The sequence below is a fragment of the Arachis ipaensis genome, chromosome B09 (assembly GCF_000816755.2).
Source record: "Arachis ipaensis cultivar K30076 chromosome B09, Araip1.1, whole genome shotgun sequence".
Lineage (NCBI taxonomy): Eukaryota > Viridiplantae > Streptophyta > Magnoliopsida > Fabales > Fabaceae > Arachis > Arachis ipaensis.
In genome coordinates this window covers 119,025,559-119,048,407 of record NC_029793.2, presented here as the reverse complement: position 1 = coordinate 119,048,407, position 22,849 = coordinate 119,025,559, and the positions used below count along the sequence as shown (strand labels likewise).

Genomic DNA, 22,849 nt, shown 5'->3' with positions numbered 1-22,849 from the left:
TAGGTGCCATCAATGGTAATGGAAAAACAAAAAGCTTATGCTTTTACCACACCAAGCTTAGAATTTTGCTCGCCCTCGAGCAAGAGAAGAAAGAATAGATGAAGAAGAAGAAGAAAATATGGAGGAGGGGAGGGAAAGGTGTATTCGGCCAAGAAGAGAAGAGAGGGTTGTGTGGTGTGAAAATGAGGAAGAATGGAGGGCTATATATAGGGAAGGGAGGGGGGTAAGGTTCGGCCATAAGGGTGGGTTTTGGGTGGAAAATTGATTTTGAATTTTGAAGGTAGGTGGAGTTTATGAGGTAGGTTTATGGGGAAGAGTGGATGATGTGAGTGGTGAAGTGGTGATAGGGAAGAAAGATTGAGGTGATTGGTGAAGAGTTTTGGGTAAGAGTGTTTATTGGGAAGAGAGGATGAACATTGAGAAGAGGGAAGAGAGTGAGTGGAGGTAGGTGGGGATCCTGTGGGGTCCACAGATCCTGAGGTGTCAAGGATTTGCATCCCTGCACCCATTAGGCATGTAAAATGCCTTTGCATGCAATTCTGGCGTTCAAACGCCGAATTGATGCTTGTTCTGGGCGTTCAACGCCCAGATGCAGCATATTTCTGGCGTTGAACGCCAGCCAGATGCTTGTTTCTGGTGTTCAGTACCAGCTCTTCTTCACTGTGCATTTCTGGCGTCTGAATGCCAGGATGCTGCTTGTTTCTGGCGTTCAACGCCAGAAACATGCTCTGTTCTGGCGTTGAACGCCAGACAGATGCTCCTTACTGGCGTTTAAACGCCAGTGAGATCCTCCTCCAAGGTGTGACTTTTCTTCTGCTATTTTTGATTCCGTTTTCAATTTTTATATTTATTTTGTGACTCCACATGATCATGAACCTAATAAAACATGAAATAACAATAAAAATAAATTAAACTTAGATAAATAAAAATTGGGTTGCCTCCCAACAAGCGCTTCTTTAATGTCAATAGCTTGACAGTGGGCTCTCATGGAGCCTCACAGATGTTCAGAGCATTGTTGAGACTCCCCAACACCAAACTTAGAGTTTAGTTGTGGCCTCCCAACACCAAACTTAGAGTTTGACTGTGGGGGCTCTGGTTGACTCTGTTTTGAGAGAAGCTTACTGTGCCTCTTTTCCATGTTTACAGAAGGATGTCCTTGAGTTTAAAACTCAAGGGAGTCCTCATTCAATTGAAGGACTAATTCGCCTCTGTCAACATCAATCACAGCTCTTGCTGTGGCTAGGAAGGGTCTTCCAAGGATGATGGATTCATCCTCATCCTTCCCAGTATCTAGGACTATGAAGTTAGCAGGGATGTAAAGGCCTTCAACCTTTACTAACACGTCCTCTACTTGTCCATAAGCCTGTTTTCTTGAATTGTCTGCCATCTCTAATGAGATTTTAGCAGCTTGCACCCCAAAGATTCCCAGTTTCTCTATTACAGAGAGGGGCATGAGGTTTATCCCTGAACCAAGGTCACACAAAGCCTTTTCAAAGATCATGGTGCCTATGGTACAAGGTATTAGGAACTTTCCAGGATCCTGTTTCTTCTGAGGCAATGTCAGTTGATCCAGATCACTTAGTTCATTGGTGAACAAGGGAGGTTCATCTTCCCAAGTCTCAATACCAAATAATTTGGCATTCAGCTTCATGATTGCACCAAGGTACTTGGCAACTTGTTCTTCAGTGACATCCTCATTCTCTTCAAAAGAGGAATACTCATCAGAGCTCATGAAGGGCATAAGGAGGTTCAATAGAATCTCTATGGTCTCTAGATGAGTCTCAGATTCCTTTGGTTCCTCAAAGAGAAACTCCTTATTGATCACTGGACGTCCTAGGAGGTCTTCCTCCTTGGGATTCACGTCCTTCTCCTCTCTTGTGGGTTCGGCCATGATGGTCAATTCAATGGCCTTGCACTCTCCTTTTGGATTTTCTTCTATATTGCTTGGGAGAGTACTAGGAGGGATTTCAGTGACCCTTTTACTCAGCTGGCCCACTTGTGCCTCCAAATTTCTAATTGAGGACCTTGTTTCGTTCATGAAACTTACAGTGGCCTTGGACAGATCAGAGACTAAGTTTGCTAAATTAGAGGTATTTTATTCAGAGTTTTCTGTCTGTTGCTGAGTGGATGATGGAAAAGGTTTACTATTGCTAAACCTGTTTCTTCCACCATTATTAAAGCCTTGTTGAGGCTTTTGTTGATCTTTCCATGAGAAATTTAGATGATTTCTCCATGAGGGATTATAGGTGTTTCCATATGGTTCACCCATGTAATTCACCTCTGCTATTGCAGGGTTTTCAGGATCATAAGCTTCTTCTTCAGGAGATGCCTCTTGAGTACTGTTGGATGCAGCTTGCATTCCATTCAGACTCTGAGAAATCATGTTGACTTGCTGAGTCAATATTTTATTCTGAGCCAATATGGCATTCAGAGTATTAATTTTAAGAACTCCCTTCTTCTGAGGCGTCCCATTACTCACAGGATTCCTCTCAGAAGTGTACATGAATTGGTTATTAGCAACCATGTCAATGAGTTCTTGAGCTTCTGCAGGCGTTTTCTTTAGGTGAATGGATCCACCTGCAGAAGTGTCCAATGACATCTCAGCTAATTCAGACAGACCATCATAGAATATATCCAGGATGGTCCATTCTGAAAGCATGTCAGAAGGACACTTTTTGGTCAGTTGCTTGTATCTCTCCCAAGCTTCATAGAGGGATTCACCTTCTTTCTGTCTGAAGGTTTGAACATCCACTCTAAGCTTGCTCAGATTTTGAGGAGGAAAGAACTTGGCTAAGAAAGCCGTGACCAGCTTATCCCAAGAGTTCAGGCTATCTTTGGATTGAGAGTCCAACCACACTCTAGCTCTGTCTCTTACAGCAAAAGGGAAAAGCATGAGCCTGTAGACTTCAGGATCTACTCCATTAGTCTTAACAGTATCACAGATCTGCAAAAATTTAGTTAAGAACTAAAAAGGATCTTCAGATGGAAGTCCATGGAACTTGTAGTTCTGCTGCATCAGAGAAACTAATTGAGGTTTCAGCTCAAAATTGTTCGCTCCAATGGTGGGGATGGAGATGCTTCTTCCATGTAAATTGAAATTAGGTGCAGTAAAGCCACCAAGCATCCTCCTTGCATTATTATTATTTTCGGCTGCTGATAAACGAAATTTGTTATGCCGATATAGAATTCAATAATGGATATAATCGTGAGTATAGTCTAATCAACATTCAAACTTCGCATCAAATAATCCTACAATCTATAACCGAGAGTATTAGTCCCCCGAGTCGTCCTCCCTCGTCCTCCCTTGGAATTGCTAGAGCATGCATCTTATTGATTAGGAAGCCTTGTTGTGGTTCTTTTGAAGGTTTAGCAAAATCAATGACAAACAAGCAATCAATTTTTAGAAGCCTTGGCCTAGGGTTGGCATTATAAATTCTATCCTTATAGTCCCTTCAATGATGACAACAATTAGGCCTTGCTTCATTTAGTCAACCCCTAGGTATAAAGGAAAGTCAAATGAGAATAACTAACTTGAGTCACAAGTCCTAGTTTTCACCTTAGAGAAATCTAGCTTTAGTGCACTCCAAGTCAATTAGCAATTTCTAATTCCAAATCAACAATTGACATAAACTATTCAACTCTTTCTAATGACCCAAACCCTATGCCAAGTAAGAAACTTTTACTCCATAACTAATGTTGGCATTTTATCAAACAATTGATGAGCAAGGATAAAAGGCATAGTAAAAATGAGAAGGAAGTGGAATTGAAAGTGCTTCAACACAAGGAACTAACAACAATTAACAAAGAACAACAATGGAAATGAACTTCTCAAGAAATTGAAGAAAATCCAAAACTACAAAGTTGAATCTAGGATCTATGAGGATGGAGCAATTACAAGCACTAATTGAAATTGGAGAAGAAGATCTATAACATGAACAAGTAAATTGAGAATTGCAATGGATCTCACCAAAGTGTGATGGAAAATTCAGAAAAATGGATGAAGATGAACCCTCATGAGAGCTTAGAATCTCCCTCTCTCTCTCTACCCAAGAGTGTAACTAACAATAGCTAAAAAAATCTAGAACTATCTAAAAATGAGCCAAAAGTCCTTAACCCTTCAACCCTTGGTCTTCATAAGCTCTTCCTGTCAAGGCACTTCCCCCAAGATGAGATCTCCAACTGTCTCCACGCCTAGGTCACGTGACTTCTAAAAAAATCATGTTCGAGCATCGGCGTGCACGCTCAAAGCATGCGTGCGCGCCACTGGGGCATCTTGCAATGTGAGCGGAGGCGCAGCGTACGCGTGCGCGCCCATGGGGGTTGTGGCCTAGCCGCTACACAAGCCGGCTCGTGGCTTGGCTTCTGGCTTTGACTCCTAGCTGCGCAATCCACGCGGGCGCACCAAGTACGCGCGCGCGCCCTTGCTGAAGTTTCCAAAGCTCAATTTCTCATGCTCCTTTCCTTCGCGCCCATTCTCCTTCCCTCTTCCGGTTCATCCCTGCCCTATATTCTGAAACCACTTAACACACATGTCACGGCATCGAATGGCACCAAGAGAGGATTAGAAATGTATCTAGTTTAGTGCAAAATAAGCATGTTTTCATCCATGAGGCAAAAGTTAGGAAAGGAACATAAAGTCTTGTATTTTCATATGAAAAGCATGTGGAATCATTGATAAAACCCCTGCAATCGATACAAGATAAACCCTCAAAATGGGGTTTATCAACCTCCCCACACTTAGATTCTAGCATGTCCTCATGCTTAGAGAAATGCAAGAGAAACGCAAAAGACCGAAGGATCATAAAGGCATAAGACTCCTGAGGTGCAGCCTACTTACGTGAATGCAACTACGACTAGTGCTACCATCTACTTGGTTAGGAACAAATCAACCTCCCTAAGATATATGCAAGCATATAGGGCACGGTGGCGGTCAATATATGGGATTCACCAATTTTTGAGCATCAAGTGCAATATATGCAATTTTGCATGAAGCATGCTCGTGAGAGCCGGGAATCATGAATTAGAGCCATCGAACCCTCACCGGAAGTGTTTACACTCTATTCGCTCGAGTGTCTAGGGTTGATTCTCTCAATTTCCTCCTAATCATGCTTTCCAAGATTTGTTCCTCATCTAATCAATCAACATACATTTCCTGCATGCATACATCTATCATGAAGTCTTTTCTTTGGTTGTAATGGGGCTAGGGTTAAGGTAGGATGCATATATGGTTAAGTGAGCTTGAAATTTGAATCTTTGATAAGCTTTAAGCTTTCCACCTAACCTATGACATCCTATACAATTGAGTTATATTCTAACTACCCATTCTTCACTTTTTCACATACTCATGTATTTTCCTTTTTTTTTCATTTCACAATACTTATGCATTGATCTTATTAAGTTGCACTTTGCTTTAGGGCATTTTGTCCCCTTTTTATTTCTTTTTTTTTTCTTTCCCTTCTTCTCTTTTTTTTTCTTATTTCTATTTTTTTTTCATATTATCTCTTCTATTTTCTTCTTCATTTGTTGTTTTTTTTTTGAATTTTTTTTTCTATCTACAAGAGCATCAATGCATAAGGTTTTACATCTGACCAATACATGAGTATGTACCTACTTCCCAAAAACTACCCCTTGTATTCCCCCAATGTCCCAAGGTTCCCACACTTGAATGCTACTCACACACACACTAGCCTAAGCTAATCAAAGATCCAAATGAGAACAATTATGGTTTTTCGCTTTAGGCTTGTAATGTGCTAATTTAAAGAACAAGTAGGTTAAGCGTAGGCTCAATTTTGGCTAACAAGGGAAGATAGAGGGTAAGGCTATCTGGTAGGTGGGCTAATGAAATGATGGCCTCAATCATATAAATGTATGAATACACGGAATAATGGACATATAGACTCAAACAAAGCAAGGATTACACTCATAGAGAGGAAACAATTGCACACAAGAAGAAAAATAAGTGACTATACGATGTAGCCACAAAACAAGGCTCAAAGCTCACTAGCTTGTGTTCTTAACTCAAAATTCATGTTCCAAAATACAGTTCTTCAAGCAAGTTTGGCATCAAGATATTCAAAATTGGCAATGTCAAGGTTGCCCCAAAGTATTAGTTTCCTAAGAGAGAGTTTCATTGTTCCAACCAAGTAAACTTATCATGCAAATGATATCATGAAAAACCTAATCATGCAACCTATCCTACTACAAAGGAGTTTAGAAAACGAAAATTTATTTGGGTGTTACCTACGGAGATCGGTCGGCCGACCTCCCCACACTTAAAACTTAGCACGGTCCTCCGTGCTAGAGGTGATGCGCAATGGTTGGCAATGGCCGACCCCCGAGTGTCCATCATCTCCGTTGTCATCGCTGCTTCCGTTTGAGGTTGCGGTAGATGTGGAGATATCTGGTTCCTCCATAGGTGGGGTGACAATGCTCAGAAGTTTCTTCACGTGAGCATATCGGCGTTGGTTACGCCTCTCATAACGGTCCAACTTCTTGTGAAGGTCTTCAAGGCGTTGGGTGGCTGATTTTTGTGGCGTGGAGGATGTAGTGGTGTTGCGAGTAGGAGTGGGTAGTCCAATGTCCTTGGTGACTTCCGGAGGCTTGAGGCACCTCTTGGTCGGAATAATATCACCCTCGACCGGGATTGAGGTCCTCCTATCCTTAGTCTCTCGGTGGACGCCGGCTGCCGCCACTAATTCGGTCACCATAGTGGGGAATGGTAGATTTCCCTTGGCATAAATGCGCCCCATGGATTGGCGAATGGCATGCGAAATGTCGATCGGTTTCTCGGTTAAGATGCACCATATCAATAAGGCAAGCTCGGCGGTAATGGATGACCCATGAGTGCTTGGGAGAACGTAGTGGGCTAGTATTTGGGCCCATGTCGTGGCTTCTTGAGTGAGGTAGCGTGCATCTAAACCTTTTGGTCTTCGCTTTATGGTCCCCCGAATCCAACATGCTTCGGGTGAAGCAATTACGCGGAGGACGGCGTTCCAATCGAACTCACGGTCGGCGCATGTTGTCAAGACTTCTTGATAGGCATCATATCCATCTGCTAACGGCCCAATCCCAAGGACTCCTTGGATGTCTTCCACTGTGATTGACACTTGCTTCCGGCGCACAAAGATTGATGTGAGAAGGGGTGAGTGGTAATTGGTGTAGAATTCCACCACCCACGATAAGTTGACCTCCTTGGGTTGCCTCAAGAGGAACCTCCATTGCCTCCGGTCAATGTGTGGCATCACTATCGGAGTGAGGTGAGCCGGTAGGACCAGAAGGGGCTCCGGGTGATAATTTCTTTCAATCATCCTTGAGTAAACAAGTTCGCAGTAGCGGTTAGGGAACTTGTTCGGATTCTTCGGAGGGTTGTCCTTCTCTAGAACATCAACGGGGCCCTTAGCCTTCTTTAGGAGTGGCTTGGCCGTTAGTTCCTGGCATGCGCTATTGGATGCTGGCTTCTTCGGGGCCTTCCCGTTGCTCTTTTTGATGACCATCCTGTGATAGTAAGGAAAGGAGATAACATCAAACCCAAAGAAGCGTAATTGAATATGATTATGCAAATGAGAAATTGTGCCTTAAGAATATGGGTATCCTTATTACATGACAGCTGCAACATGTAACGAAGATAACATGTGATGAGCAAGGCAAATCATTGGCATGTGGTATAGGGGTAGTGTAGGCATGCACGGAGAAGGCATGAAAAGCATACACCCTCAAATACCAAAAGTGGGAAGCAGTTTATGAAATGGTGAGTGGGTGGATTGTAGAATATGAAGGTGCACCCAAAAGTGACTAGTTAAGAAGCAATGAGTCATAATGAGTTAAAAAGTGTCATGTATGCATTTCTTCAAACACTTGGGGTGCATCCTTTAGTAGTATGTAAATAGATGGGGGGAAGCAATGTAACAGTCCACAAACCAACATTAATCACTACAATGCACAGTGGTTATAAGAAAACTATGCAACACATCTCATCCATCAATGCAAGAGAAGTTATGACCCAAGTGCCCATGAAGAGTTAAATGGAAAAGGAGCTAAAAACACACCCCAAAGAAATGAGGGGCTCAAAAGAGGGGGGGAAGAAAAAACTACCTAGAAGAGAATGAAATTAACTGACTAAGAAGCAAAAGAGAGAAGTAGAGTAAGAGGGGAGCCTAGTATAGTACCTCGAGAGAGATGCAAAAGGGGTATGGGGGGGAAAGGTTGTGGATTGGAATGATGGAGAATGGAGGGGGGCAATGTAGGGGCCACCGGAGGTAGGTGGTCGCCGGAGGTGGTTGTTTGTGATGGTAGGGGGTGATTTGGGAGGAGAGGTAGTAGTGGGTAAATGGGTAGTAGAGGAGGTAAGAAGAAAAAAGGGGAAGAAGAATGAAGGGGGCAAGTGTGCTCCCCATTATATTGACGTCGGTCATCCACGCGGGCGCGCACGGGGCGCGCTAGCGCAAGGAAGCGAGGCGGAGCGATGGCGCGCGCGGGCGGCACTGTGATTATGCCCCAGGCTTGAGGTGGGCTTGGGGTTGGCTTAACTCTCTGGAATATGTACCAGGAGTGCACAGGGGCGATCGGCGCGCGCGCGAGGTTTGCTAGCGCGTCGATCTGAGGATTTGTCAGGGGGTGCGTACGCGCCCTGTGCGCGCACGCGTGAGCGGCCTGTGCCTCAGGCATGGTGCGGGCGTGAGAGTGGCCTAACTCTCTGGAATATGTATGGAGGGGTACTTCGTGCAACCCGCGCGTCCACGCACATCGCGCGTCCACGGGGGTTGTCGGAAATGCTTCATGGGCGCGTGCGCGTGAGGTGCGCGCTCGTGCAAAAGGGTGCCTTCTTCAAATTTGCATGTTCTCGCACTACCTTCAGCATTCCAACCCTCCAAACAACCATTTTAGGCACTATAGAAGGATGTATTGACATGATAAAGGACCAAATGAACTCTACAAATGAAACAAAATTTGAAACGAAATCTAACTACAACTTCACCGATCACCTAGCTACCAAACATGAAGTCAAGTAGTAAACAAGTATCAATCAAAGAAGAATTCGATGGTTATGTACAAATGGTAGATCTTACCATGGTGGGGTGTCTCCCACCTAGCACTTTTGTTTACCGTCCTTAAGTTGGACGTCCATTAGCTCAAAGTTCTTGTTCAAGAGATGCATCCCTCAAGAGGAACACTTCAAATTCCTTGGAGTTCTTTCTTTGCTCACCATGGTACAATTTGAGATGGTACCCATTCACCTTGAAAATGTCCGGACTTGATGGGTGGCGCAAGTGATAGACCCCGTAAGGTTCTACTTTCTCTACTTGGTAAGGTCCATCCCATCTTGATCTAAGCTTTCTGGGTAGTAATCTCAACCTTGAGTTGTAAAGGAGCACTAGGTCACCGAGTCCAAATTCCCTTCTCCTAATGTTCTTGTCATGAATGGCTTTCATCTTCTCCTTGTAGAATCTAGAATTGTCATAGACTTCTAATCTCAAGCATTCCAATTCCGCCAATTGAAGCTTTCTCTCTACTCCGGCTCCACCCAAATTCATATTGCATTCCTTTATGGCCCAATAAGCTTTGTGTTCGATTTCTACCGGTAGATGGCATGCTTTACCATATACAAGTCTAAAAGGGCTCATGCCAATGGGTGTTTTGTAAGCCGTTCGATATGCCCAAAGTGCATCGGAGAGTTTAGCGCTCCAATCTTTCCTATTCGGCTTCACAATCCTTTCCAATGCATGTTTAATTTCCCGGTTAGACACCTCGGCTTGGCCGTTTGTCTGAGGGTGGTAGGCCGTGGCGACTTTGTGTATGATGCCATACTTTCTCATGAGGCCGTCCATTTTTTTGTTGCAAAAATGGGATCCTTGATCACTTATGATTGCTCTTGGGGAGCCAAAACGACAAATGATATTATTCCTCACAAAAGAATAAACAACATGGGCATCATCCGTCCGGGTGGGGATTGCCTCCACTCATTTTGACACATAATTGACGACTAACAAGATGTAGAGAAAGCCATTGGAATTTGGAAATGGTCCCATGAAGTCGATTCCCCATACATCAAAGATTTCACAAAAAAGCATATTTTGTTGGGGAATTTCGTCCTTCTTAGAAATATTTCCAAACCGAATGCATTGGGGACAAGATTTGTAATAGAGGGAAGAATCTTTGAGAAGGGTTGGCCACCAAAATCCGCAATCAAGGACCTTTCTTGCCGTTCTTTGGGGGCCGTAGTGGCCACCTCCTTCGGAAGAATGGCAAGCGTCTAAGATTGCTTGGAATTCGGTTTGAGGTATGCACCGTCGCACTATTTGGTCCGCTCCACACCTCCACAAATAGGGATCGTCCCAAACATAGTATTTGAATTCGCTTTTCAGCTTGTCCTTTTGATGTTTGTTGAGATTGGGAGGGAAGGTGCGTGAAACCGAGTAGTTTGCTATCGGGGCATACCAAGGAACCACTTCCGAGATTGCGTGCAAACTATCTAGAGGGAAGGAGTCATTGATAGGAGTGGTGTCGCTTTTTGTGTGTTCAAGGCGACTCAGATGGTCCGCCACTAAGTTTTGGGAACCACTCCTATCCTTGATCTCCAAGTCAAATTCTTGTAACAAAAGCACCCAACGAATTAATCTCGGTTTTGATTCCTTTTTGGCCAACAAATACTTTAGTGCCGCGTGATCCGAGAACACTACTACCTTAGAACCAAGAAGATAGGCTCGGAACTTGTCCAAAGCAAAAACAATAGCTAGGAGTTCCTTCTCGGTAGTAGTGTAGTTGGATTGGGCTCCGTCTAATGTTTTTGAAGCATAAGCTATGACATAGGGAGTCTTACCCTCGCGTTGTGCTAACGCGGCCCCTATCGCATAATTCGAAGCATCACACATGATTTCAAATGGTTGAGCCCAATTCGGTCCTCGCACAATAGGAGCTTGTGTCAATGCCACTTTAAGTTTGTCATATGCTTCCATACATTCCTTGCTTAGCTCAAATTCAGTGTCCTTTTGTAGTAGCCGAGAGAGAGGTAGGGCTACCTTGCTAAAGTCTTTGATGAATCTCCGGTAGAATCCTGCATGTCCAAGAAAAGAGCGGACTTCCCTCTTGGAGGAGGGGTAAGGTAAACTAGATATGACATTTATTTTTGCCGGATCTACGGAGATGCCTTCTTTTGAAACTATGTGCCCCAAAACAATGCCTTGTTTGACCATGAAATGACACTTTTCAAAATTTAGGACAAGGTTTGTTTTGGTGCATCTCTCTAAGACTTTTTCAAGGTTACCTAAGAAATGATCAAATGAATTACCGTACACGCTAAAGTCGTCCATGAAGACTTCCATACATTGCTCTAGAAAGTCTGCAAATAGGCTCATCATGCATCTTTGAAACGTTGCTGGCGCGTTGCATAGGCCAAATGGCATACGTTTCAAAGGGGCAAGTAAATGTTGTTTTTTCTTGGTCCTCTAGAGCAATGTGTATGTGGAAGTATCCGGAGTAACCATCAAGAAAGCAATAATATGATTTACTGGCTAGTCGATCGAGCATTTGATCGATGAACGGTAGTGGAAAGTGGTCCTTCCTTGTGGCCGCATTCAACCTCCGGTAGTCTATGCATACTCTCCAAGAATTTTGCACTCTTGTTGCTATAAGTTCACCGCTTTCATTTTTGATTGTGGTCACCCCGGATTTCTTTGGCACCACTTGGATCGGGCTTACCCACTCGCTATCCGAGATAGGATAGATGATGTCCGCTTCAAGTAGTCGAGTGACCTCTTTTTTCACCACCTCAAGAATGGTTGGATTAAGTCTCCTTTGAGGTTGTCGGACCGGTCTTGCTCCTTCTTCAAGGAATATGCGGTGCTCGCATACTTGGGGGCTTATTTCCACTAGATCCGCCAAACTCCACCCGATTGCCCTTTTATTTTTTCTCAATACCTCTAGCAACTTTTCTTCTTGTTGAGGAGTTAGCTCTTGTGCGATTATCACGGGGAGCTTTTGGGCTTCATCAAGATATGAGTACCTTAGGTGGGGGGGTAGTGGCTTCAATTCCATCTTTTTGTCATGATTTGATGTTTGAGTTTCCGGATGGTTTGTATGGTGTGTGGTGTTTAATTTGCTTGGATCTTCATTTGCTTCTCCAATCATGTACTTCTCATCTAACTTTGCAAGGTGCACTTCGGCAACAATGTTGTCAATTGGGTCACACCGGAATAGAGAGTGATTTTCTGGTGGATGCTTCATTGCTTCTTCTAGGCTAAAACTTACGACTCTCCTATCTATCTCAAATGAGTATGTTCCCAAGTAAGCATCTAGCTTAAATCTAGAAGTTCTCAAAAATGGTCTTCCAAGTAGGATGGATGATGCTCTCTCGGTTTCACTTGATGGCATTTCAAGGACGTAGAAATCAATCGAAAATACCAACCCTTTGATATTCACCAATACATCTTCCGCGACACCCGTCACGGTTATTATGCTTTTATCCGCTAGGACAAATCTCGCCGTCGACCTTTTTAGTGGTGGTAACTTCAATACCCGGTAGACGAAGAGAGGCATGATGCTAACACATGCTCCGAGGTCACACATACAATCTACGAATTGAACTCCATTGACGGTGCAAGTGACCATGCAAGGGCCTGGATCATCACATTTCTCGGGCAATGCTCCCATTAAAGCGGAAATAGAACTCCCCAATGGGATGGTTTCCAATTCAAGAATTCTATCCTTGTTCATGCATAGATCTTTAAGGAATTTTGCATATCTAGGAACTTGATGGATAGCGTCAAAGAGGGGGATGGTTACCTCGACTTTCTTGAACATTTCTACCATTTTGGGGTCGAGTTCTATACGCTTCCTAACTTTCTTTGCAAGTGTTTGAAATGGGAGTGGTTGAGCAATTTCTTCTTCCAAGGTTCTCTTGGTCTTGGGAGTCTCTTTTGTTGGTTGAGTTTCATCCTCAACTATGACTTGTGGTGTCTCCTCTTCCACTACCTCTTCTATATCTATTCTCTCCTCCTCTTGAGTGATTGTGATGGGCTTTGAATCCTTTTCTCCCTTCTCTTTTAATTGTGTTCTGGATCTCAAGGTGATGGCATTGATGCCCCCCTTAGGATTGGGTTGAGGTTGAGAGGGAATGACGCTTTGGATTGGGGGTTGAGGAGTGGGATTTGATGATGTGTCCATTCGTGCAAGAAGAGCTTGTAGTGTAGAGGTGAGGCCGGTGAGACCGGAAGCAAGTGTGTTTTGTAGTTCTTTTTGATTGTAGCTTCCTCCTTGATAAGGTTGCCCTTGGTTAGGATTACCATCTTGGTTGTACCCTTGATATGGGCGGTCATAGAAATTGTGGGTAGCCGCCAAAGTGTTGTCCTCTTGAAGGCTTGGGCACTCGTCCGTGTAGTGGGAATATCAAGAACAAATGCCACACACTTTTTGAGGGACCAATTGTTGGTTGTGTTGTTGAGGAGGTGGAGGGTGTTGTTGATATGGTTGAGGTTGAGGTTGTTGTGGTTGTTGTTGGCTCAATTGGAGTTGCCTCAAGACGGATGTCATTTCACTCAAGGATTTGGTTAGAGCGGTGGTTTCACTACTAGTGGATACCTCATTCACGGTTCTTGGGCGGTTGACTCTTCGTCTCATGTGTTGATTGGATTCGGCTAAATCAATGATGAGTTGCCATGCCTCCTCTGCTGTTTTATATTTAGACAAAGAACCATTGCTAGAGGTGTCCAAGAGGGTTCTATCTTGTTCTCGCATCCCTTGACATATGTATCCAAGCAATACTTGAGTGTCAAGCATGTGATTAGGGCATGCATCTAGTAGCTTACGAAACCATTCCCAATACTCATACAGTGGTTCCGTTTCACCTTGTACAATACAAGACATTTCCTTCCTTAGCCTATCCATCTTCTCCGGGGGCAAGAATTTATCCAAGAATCCTCGTCTAAGCAAGTCCCAATCAGAGGTGACTTCACTAGATAAAGTGTAGAACCATTCTTTAGCCTTGTCCTCAAGAGAAAAGGGGAAAGCGAACAACCATATAGCGACTTCATCGGACCCTTCCCGTCTAGTTGTTGAGTATATATGATGGAAGTCTTTGAGATGTCAAATAGGGTCTTGTGCGGGAAGCCCATGAAATTTGGGTAGGAGGTTGATCAAAGCGGTCTTGAGTTCAAAGTTTGCATTCAAATTGGGGTGAGTTACATGAAGGGGTTGAAGGACATAATCCGGTGCACCCGCTTCCTTGATAGTAACTCTCCTCGGAGCATCCATGGCGTTAGTACCTAAAACAAGAAAAGAATTGTTAGTGAGTTTGATGGGAGAATGATTATTGCCTTCGTTGAGTGACGGTTCAATGTTCACTTTTAGTAAGGTGGTTGAGGTGGTGGAAACCTCTTCACCTTGTCCAAACCTTAACCGCTTCCAAGCTTGTCTAATGTGAAACAAAGTTCGTTCTATTTCCGGATCAAAGGGAACTAAGCTCGGATTCAGTTGTGAACGCGTCATGCAATGAAGGAGAAGTGAAATTCATGGTGACGATGAGGGGTTAGTCACTTGAACGAAGAATCACAAAAGGATGCAACTATATGCATGCACAGATAACTACTCTAAGCAATAACATGGCACACTAAGCAAAATTCCCCGGCAACGGTGCCATTTTGATAAACGAAAGTTGTTATGCCGATATAGAATTCAATAATGGATATAATCGTGAGTATAGTCTAATCAACATTCAAACTTCGCATCAAACAATCCTACAATCTATAACCGAGAGTACTAGTCCCCCGAGTCGTCCTCCCTTGGAATTGCTAGAGCATGCATCTTATTGATTAGGAAGCCTTGTTGTGGTTCTTTTGAAGGTTTAGCAAAATCAATGACAAACAAGCAATCAATTTTTAGAAGACTTGGATAGGATCTATGAGGATGGAGCAATTACAAGCACTAATTAAAATTGGAGAAGAAGATCTATAACATGAACAAGTAAATTGAGAACTGCAATGAATCTCACCAAAGTGTGATGGAAAATTCAGAAAAATGGATGAAGATGAACCCTCATGAGAGCTTAGAATCTCCCTCTCTCTTTACCCAAGAGTGTAACTAACAATAGCTAAAAAAATCTAGAACTATCTAAAAATGAGCCAAAAGTCCTTAACCCTTCAACCCTTGGTCTTCTTAAGCTCTTCCCGCCAAGGCACTTCCCCCAAGATGAGATCTCCAACTGTCTCCACGCCTAGGTCACGTGACTTCTAAAAAAATCATGTTCGAGCATCGGCGCGCACGCGCAAAGCATGCGTGCGCGCCACTGGGGCATCTTGCAATGTGAGCGGAGGCGCAGCGTACGCGTGCGCGCCCATGGGGGTTATGGCCTAGCCGCTACACAAGCCGGCTCGTGGCTTGGCTTCTGGCTTTGACTCCTAGCTGCGCAATCCACGTGAGCGCGCCAAGTACGCGCGCGCGCCCTTGCTGAAGTTTCCAAAGCTCAATTTCTCATGCTCCTTTCCTTCGCGCCCATTCTCCTTCCCTCTTCCGGTTCATCCCTGCCCTATATTCTGAAACCACTTAACACACAGGTCACGGCATCGAATGGCACCAAGAGAGGATTAGAAATGTATCTAGTTTAGTGCAAAATAAGCATGTTTTCATCCATGAGGCAAAAGTTAGGAAAGGAACATAAAGTCTTGTATTTTCATATGAAAAGCGTGTAGAATCATTGATAAAACCCCTGCAATCGATACAAGATAAACCCTCAAAATGGGGTTTATCAGCTGCCATCTCCTCTTCCTGTTCGAAAATTTCTGAAAAGGTGCTTGCTGGATTGTTGTAATTTAGCTTCTCTTAGTTTTCTCTTCAGAGTCCTTTCAGGTTCTGGATCTGCTTCAACAAGAATATTCTTGTCCTTGCTCCTGCTCATATGAAAAAGAAGGAACAGAAAAATAATAATAATAGGGATCCTTTTTACCCAAGTGTAGAGGTTCCCTTATGTGAGTAGAAGAAAAGAAGAAGAGAAAATCTGAACTCAGAGAGAGAGAGGGTTCGGATTTTTGGTGAGTGAGGGAGAGATGTTAGTAGATGAATAAATAAACAGAAGGAGATGAGAGAGAAGGATTTTCGAAAATTATTTTTGAAAAATGGTTAGTGATTTTCGAAAATTAAAAGAAGAAATAAATTAAAATTGAATTTTGAAACAATTAGTTCATTAAAAAGAATTTTTGAAAAAGAGGGAGATATTTTCGAAAATTAGAGAGAGAGAGTTAGTTAGGTAGTTTTGAAAAAGATAAGAAACAAACAAAAAGTTAGTTAGTTAGTTGAAACAAATTTTGAAAATCAATTTTTGAAAAGATAAGAAGATAAGAAGTTAGAAAATATATTTTAAAATCAAATTTTTGAAAAAAATAAGATAAGAAGATATTTTTGAAAAGATATGATTGAAATTAGTTTTTGAAAAAGATTTGATTTTTTTAAAATCACAATTAATGATTTGATTCACAAGAAATCACAAGATATGATTCTAGAACTTAAAGTTTGAATCTTTCTTAGTAAGCAAGTAACAAACTTGAAATTTTTGAATCAAAACATTAATTGATGATGTGATTTTCGAAAATATGATATAAAATTAAAAAAAAGAATTTGAAAATATTTTGAAAAAGATTTTTGAAATTTTCGAAAATAAAAAAAAATGGAAAAGATATGATTTTTGAAAAAGATTTGAAAAAGATAAGATTTTTAAATTGAAAATTTGATTTGACTCATAAGAAACAACTAGATTTTAAAAATTTTTGAAAAAGTGAACTCAAATTTTTGAATTTTATGAGAGAAAAGAGGGAAAGATATTTTTTTGATTTTTAAATTTTTATGATGAGAGAGAAAAACATGAAAATGATGCAATGCATGAAAATTTTTAGATCAAGACAATGAATGCATGCAAGAATGCTATGAATGTCAAGATGAACACCAAGAACACTTTGAAGATCAAGATGAACACCAAGAACTTATTTTTGAAAAATTTTTGATGCAAAGAAAACATGTAAGACACCAAACTTAGAAATCTTTAATGCTTAGACACTAAGAATTCAAGAATGCATATGAAAAACACCATACAACACAAAACAATATAATATGAAGATCAATCAAGAAGATACATCAAGAACAACTTGAAGATCATGATGAATGCAATGCATGAATGCAATTTTCGAAAAATGCAAGATGAGTATGCAATTGACACCAAACTTAAAAATTGACTCAAGACTCAAACAAGAAACACAAAATATTTTTTTGATTTTTATGATTTTCTAATTTTTTTTTTTTTTGGATTTTTCGAAAATTAATGTGAAAAAGAAAAATAAAGATTCCAAAATTTTTAATATGAATTTCAGGAATCTTGTACTCTTAGTCTAAAGCTCCAATCTGAGGGTTAGGCATGGCTTAATAGCCAGCCAAGCTTTAGCATGTAAATCAGGTGGACCAGGAACAGCAGCAGGTGGATTAGCAACAACTGGCTTGCTCTTGATAATGTTGGGTTGGAAGCCCCAATCCAAACAAATTTAGACATGGCTTTACAGCCAGCCAGGCTTCACATGCTTCATGAAACTCTAGAATTCATTCTTAAAAATTCTGAAGAACATAATAAAAATTTTTGAAAAGAATTTTTTTATTTTATTATTTTTTTTTTTGAAGATTTTTGAAAAATTTTTGAAAATAAAACAAAAAGAAAATTACCTAATCTGAGCAACAAGATGAACCGTCAGTTGTCCAAACTCGAACAATCCCCGGCAACAGCGCCAAAAACTTGGTGCACGAAATTGTGATCTCAGGCAACAGCGCCCAAAAACGCTGTACGCACGTCTTAATAAATCGTTTTTCATTCACAACTTCGATACAACTAACTAGCAAGTGCACTGGGTCATCCAAGTAATAAGACCTTACGTGAGTAAGGGTCGATCCCACGGAGATTGTTGGTATGAAGCAAGCTATGGTCACCTTGTAAATCTCAGTCAGGCGGATATCAAATAGTTATGGAGTTTTCGAAAATAAAATAATAGATAAACAGAAAATAAAGATAGAAATACTTATGTATATCAATGGTGAGAATTTCAGATAAGCGTATAGAGATGCTTTCGTCCCTCTGAACTTCTGCTTTCCTACTGTCTTCATCCAATCAGTCCTACTCCTTTCCATGGCTGGTTTTATGTAAGGACATCACCATTGTCAATGGCTACTTTTCATCCTCTCTGTGAAAATGGTCCGATGCGCTGTCACTGCATGGCTAATCATCTGGAGGCATCACCGTGGTCAATGGCTGCATCCCATCCTCTTGTGAAAATGGTCCAAATGCTCTGTTTCTCGATCATACTGGAATAGGATTCACCCTCCTTTTGCGTCTGTCACTACGCCCAACACTCGCGAGTTTGAAGTTCGTCACAGTCATTCAATCCCAGAATCCTACTCGGAATACCACAGACAACACAGACAATTTCCGGATCCGGATTCTCATGAATGCCGCCATCAATCTATCTTATACCACAAAGATTCTGATTAAGAGATCCAAGAGATAATCATCCAATCTAAGGTGGAACGGAAGTGGTTGTCAGGCACGCGTTCGTGGGGGAATGATGATGATTGTCACGTTCATCACATTCATGTTGAAGTGTGAATGAATATCTTAGAAGCGGAATAAGTTGAATTGAATAGAAAAACAGTAGTACTTTGCATTAATTCGTGAGGAACAGCAGAGTTCCACACCTTAATCTATGGAGTGTAGAAACTCTACCGTGAAAAATACATAAGTGAAAGGTTCAGGCATGGCCGAGAAGCCAACCCCCAAAACGTGATCACAGGATCAAAAATACAATCCAGGATGTCTAATACAATAGTAAAAAGTTCTATTTATAATAAACTAGTTACTAGGGTTTACAGAAGTAAGTAATTGATGCATAAATCTACTTTCGGAGCCCACTTCGTGTGTGCTTGGGCTGAGCTTGAATGTTACACGTGCAGAGGCTTCCTTTGGTGTTGAACGCCAGGTTGTAACGTGTTTCTGGCGTTCAACTCTGATTTGTGACGTGTTTCTGGCGTTTAACTCCAGACAGCAGCGTAGAACTGGCGTTCAATACCCTTTTACGTCGTCTAAACTTGGCCAAAGTATGGACTATTATATATTGGTGGAAAGTCCTGGATGTCTACTTTCCAACGCAATTGGAAGCGCGCCATTTTGAGTTCTGTAGCTCCAGAAATTCCACTTTGAGTGCAGGGGGGTCAGAATCCAACAGCATCAGCAGTCCTTCTTCAACCTCTGAATCTGATTTTTGCTCAAGTCCCTCAATTTCAGCCAGAAAATACCTGAAATCACAGAAAAACACACAAACTCATAGTGAATTCCAGAAATGTGAATTTAACATAAAAACTAATAAAAACATCCCTAAAAGTAACTAGATTATACTAATAACATACTAAAAACAATGCCAAAAAGCGTATAAATTATCCACTCATCAGGGTACCAAACCTGCTGAAAATATATTTCTGTAAGAAATTCAGCATGACTCGGGTGTCATGATGGGTGACGCTATTGCCTCAACCCATTTGGACACGTAGTCTACGGCCACCAGCATGTACATGTTCGAGTACGAGGGAGGAAAAAGTCCGATGAAGTCTATCCCCCACACGTTGAATAGCTCAATCTCCAGGATTCCTTGCTGTGGCATTTCATGATTGTGAGGAAGGCTTCTAGATCTTTGACACTTATCACAGTTTCGTACAAACTCCCAGGAGTCCTTGAAGAGGGTTGGACAGTAGAACCCGCTCTGAAGGACCTTAGTGGTTGTTCTCTCTCCTCCAAAATGTCCTCCATACTCAGAACCGTGACAATCCAAAGAATCTGCTGGGCGTCCTCCTTTGAGACACAACGCCTGATCATCCCATCTGAGCATCTCTTAAAGAGGTAGGGTTCATCACACATGTAGTACTTCGCATCACACAAAAGTTTTCTAACTTGTTGTTTGGTGTGCTCTTTGGGGATGAATCTCATGGCTTTATAGTTCACAATGTCTGCAAATCATGACGCTCTTTGGATTGCAAAAAGTTGCTCATCCAGGAAGGTCTCCGATACAGCAGTAGTAGGGGATGGCGTTCCTTCCTCGGGCTCGATCCTGGACAGATGATCGGCCACCTGGTTTTCTGATCCCTTTCTGTCCCTGATCTCAATGTCGAATTCCTGAAGGAGCAGCACCCATCTGATTAACCTTGGTTTAGAATCCTGCTTGGTCAGAAGGTACTTAAGAGCAGCATGGTCAGTATAAACAATAACCTTTGAACCAATTAAATAGGATCTAAACTTATCAATGGCATAAATAACCGCCAGTAGTTCCTTCTCGGTGGTGGTGTAGTTCCTTTGAGCATCATTCAGAACACGGCTGGCATAATAAATGACATGCATAAGCTTGTCTTATCTCTGTCCCAGAACTGCTCTGATGGCATAATCACTGGCATCGCACATCAGTTCAAACGGTAGGGCCCAATTGGGTGCAAAAATAATGGGTGCAAAGACAAGCTTTGCTTTTAAAGTTTCGAAGGCATGTAGGCATTTTTTTTCAAAAACAAAGGGAGCGTCAGTAGCCAGAAGATTGCACAGGGGTTTTGCAATTTTTGAAAAGTCTTTTATAAACCTCCTGTAGAATCCTGCATGTCCTAAGAAACTTCTAATTTCCTTAACATTAGTAGGTGGTGGTAATTTTTCAATTACTTCCACCTTAGCTTGATCAACCTCTATTCCCTTGTTAGAAATCCGATGACCAAGAACAATCCCTTCAATTACCATGAAATAACATTTTTTCCAATTTAAAACTAGATTTGTTTCTTGGCACCATTTCAAAACTAAGGATAGATGATTAAGGCATGAGTCAAAGGAATCACCAAAAACGGAGAAGTCATCCATGAATACTTCAATGAATTTTTTAACCATATATGAGAAAATAGAAAGCATACACCTTTGAAAAGTTGCAGGGGCATTACAGAGGCCAAACGGCATCCTCCTGTAGGTGAATAGTAAAATACACAGAATGGAATCAAACATCTATTAAAATAAAAAAATAATAATATTAATTTCGAGAAATAAACAAAGCTCCTAACGTTAACCAGGAGGTTTAGTTGCTCATGACTTACAGAGAAAACAGTTCTAAAAGTATATAAGAAGATCTGAATGATTAAACCTAAGTGATCTCCTCTTTAAATAGTAAATGTTAAACCTAAAAGATATTATTTTAAATTCAAAATTACAAAGGTAAGATAAGATAAGCTTAAGGAGAGCTAAAATCCACTTTGGGGGCCCACTTGGTGAATGCTTCGGCTGCTTGCTGGCGTTCAACGCCAATCTGGGTGTTGAACGCCCATATGGGAGGAGTGCATTCTGGTCCCTTGCTCACTGGCTGGCGTTGAACGCTAGTTTGGGCGTTCAGCGCTGGGAGTTACTCCTTCTTGGGCGCTAAACGCTAGGCTTGGCGTTTAGCGCCTGAATTGGCAGTGATTCTAGAAGAAAAGTATAGACTATTAGTCTGCGTTTGTTTACAGAGACAGGACACTAAGATAGAGACACAGAGACACAAAATCGTGTTTGACATAGGAGACATGGACAGAGACAATGTGTTCAGGGACACTGAATTAGTGTATTTTATATCCATCCTGACAGGAAGGACACGGAAACACTAACAAAGGACATAACTTATTTTTCATTTTTTCTTTTATTATTCTTGTTAATTTTTTATAATTATATTTTTATTATTATATTTTTCGTCTCAAATTTTTTGAATGAAAAATGAGAATAAATTAAATTTTAATAATTTGTTGTAGTTTATCACCAAATAGGATACAAGAACACAAAATTTTGTGTCTCTATCCTTTATGTCTTGTTCTCAGTGTCTTGTCTTGTTCTGTTTTCAGAAACAAATGCAGCCTTATATATTGTTGGAAAGCTCTGAAAATTAGCTTTCTAACGCCGTTGAGACCGCGTCAACTGGACCTCTGTAGCTCAAGTTATGCTCATTAGAATGCAAGGAGGTCAGAGTTGACAATATCTGCTATCCTTTCTTTGTCTTTGTACAAGACTTTGCTAAATTCTCTCGAAATTCACCTAAAATCATAAAAAAACACTACAAAACTCAAAGTAGCATCCAAAGATGAATTTTGCACCAAAACATAATAAAACTTAATAAAATCTAACTAAAAACACTATAAAAACAACTAGAAAAAAGGTATAAGATGCTCACGCATCAGTTACCATCAGAATAATCCGACGGTTATTAGCAACTCAGTCTCAACAAATTCGTTGAAAAAATCGACGGAAAATCCGCTGGTATTTAGCATTGGATGAAATAATCCACCAATAAATAATTTTTGGCGCCGTTTATACCGTCAACTTCAAGACGACGATAAATCCAACAATAAATCCGACAATACTCAACACATTTTTTATTGTGCTTCTATTTCAATCTTTTTAAATTTGGTGTTTTGGATATTTTCCATCCTCCAATTTGTGGGAGTGTATTAAACAAGCATTCTATACTTCATCAAGACAGCACTAACAAAGTATCACACAAGCTCACAAACAGATTTAGCCCAAAAAATTAAATGATTTGTTTAATCATTCATTCACATTTTATTAGCTTTCTTCCAGAAATAAATTTATTATGATGACTCATCATTTTATCTAGTTATGGTGACGCACCATTTTTATATATATCAAAATCTTCTCATCATTTTGTAAAGATTTTGATCCTTCCTTTTAAGTTAATTGTTTTTGGTACTTTGAGGAATTTCAGTGCCTAACTGCCTATTGAGTGGATAACAGTAGCTTATTATTATAATTTTTTTTTTTTTTTTGGTATTGAAA

At 41.2% G+C, this 22,849-nt stretch overlaps 1 protein-coding gene across 1 annotated transcript; it reads right to left on the bottom strand.

Moving 5' to 3' along the window:
• Positions 10,183-13,158, bottom strand: LOC107615887. The gene is made up of 2 exons (XM_016317906.1): positions 11,914-13,158; positions 10,183-10,311 (listed from the first exon to the last, which is right to left on the bottom strand). Exons 1-2 carry the CDS (start codon positions 13,156-13,158, stop codon positions 10,183-10,185), a joined length of 1,374 nt encoding a protein of 457 aa, XP_016173392.1.

Excerpts from the sequence above, each read along its gene's own strand:
- LOC107615887 (XM_016317906.1), bottom strand. The coding sequence starts at position 13,158 with ATGGACACATCATCAAATCCCACTCCTCAACCCCCAATCCAAAGCGTC. Across the intron at positions 10,312-11,913 it reads AAGAAGAAAAGTTGCTAGAG|GTGTGGAGCGGACCAAATAG; the intron begins GTATTGAGAAAA and ends CTATTTGTGGAG.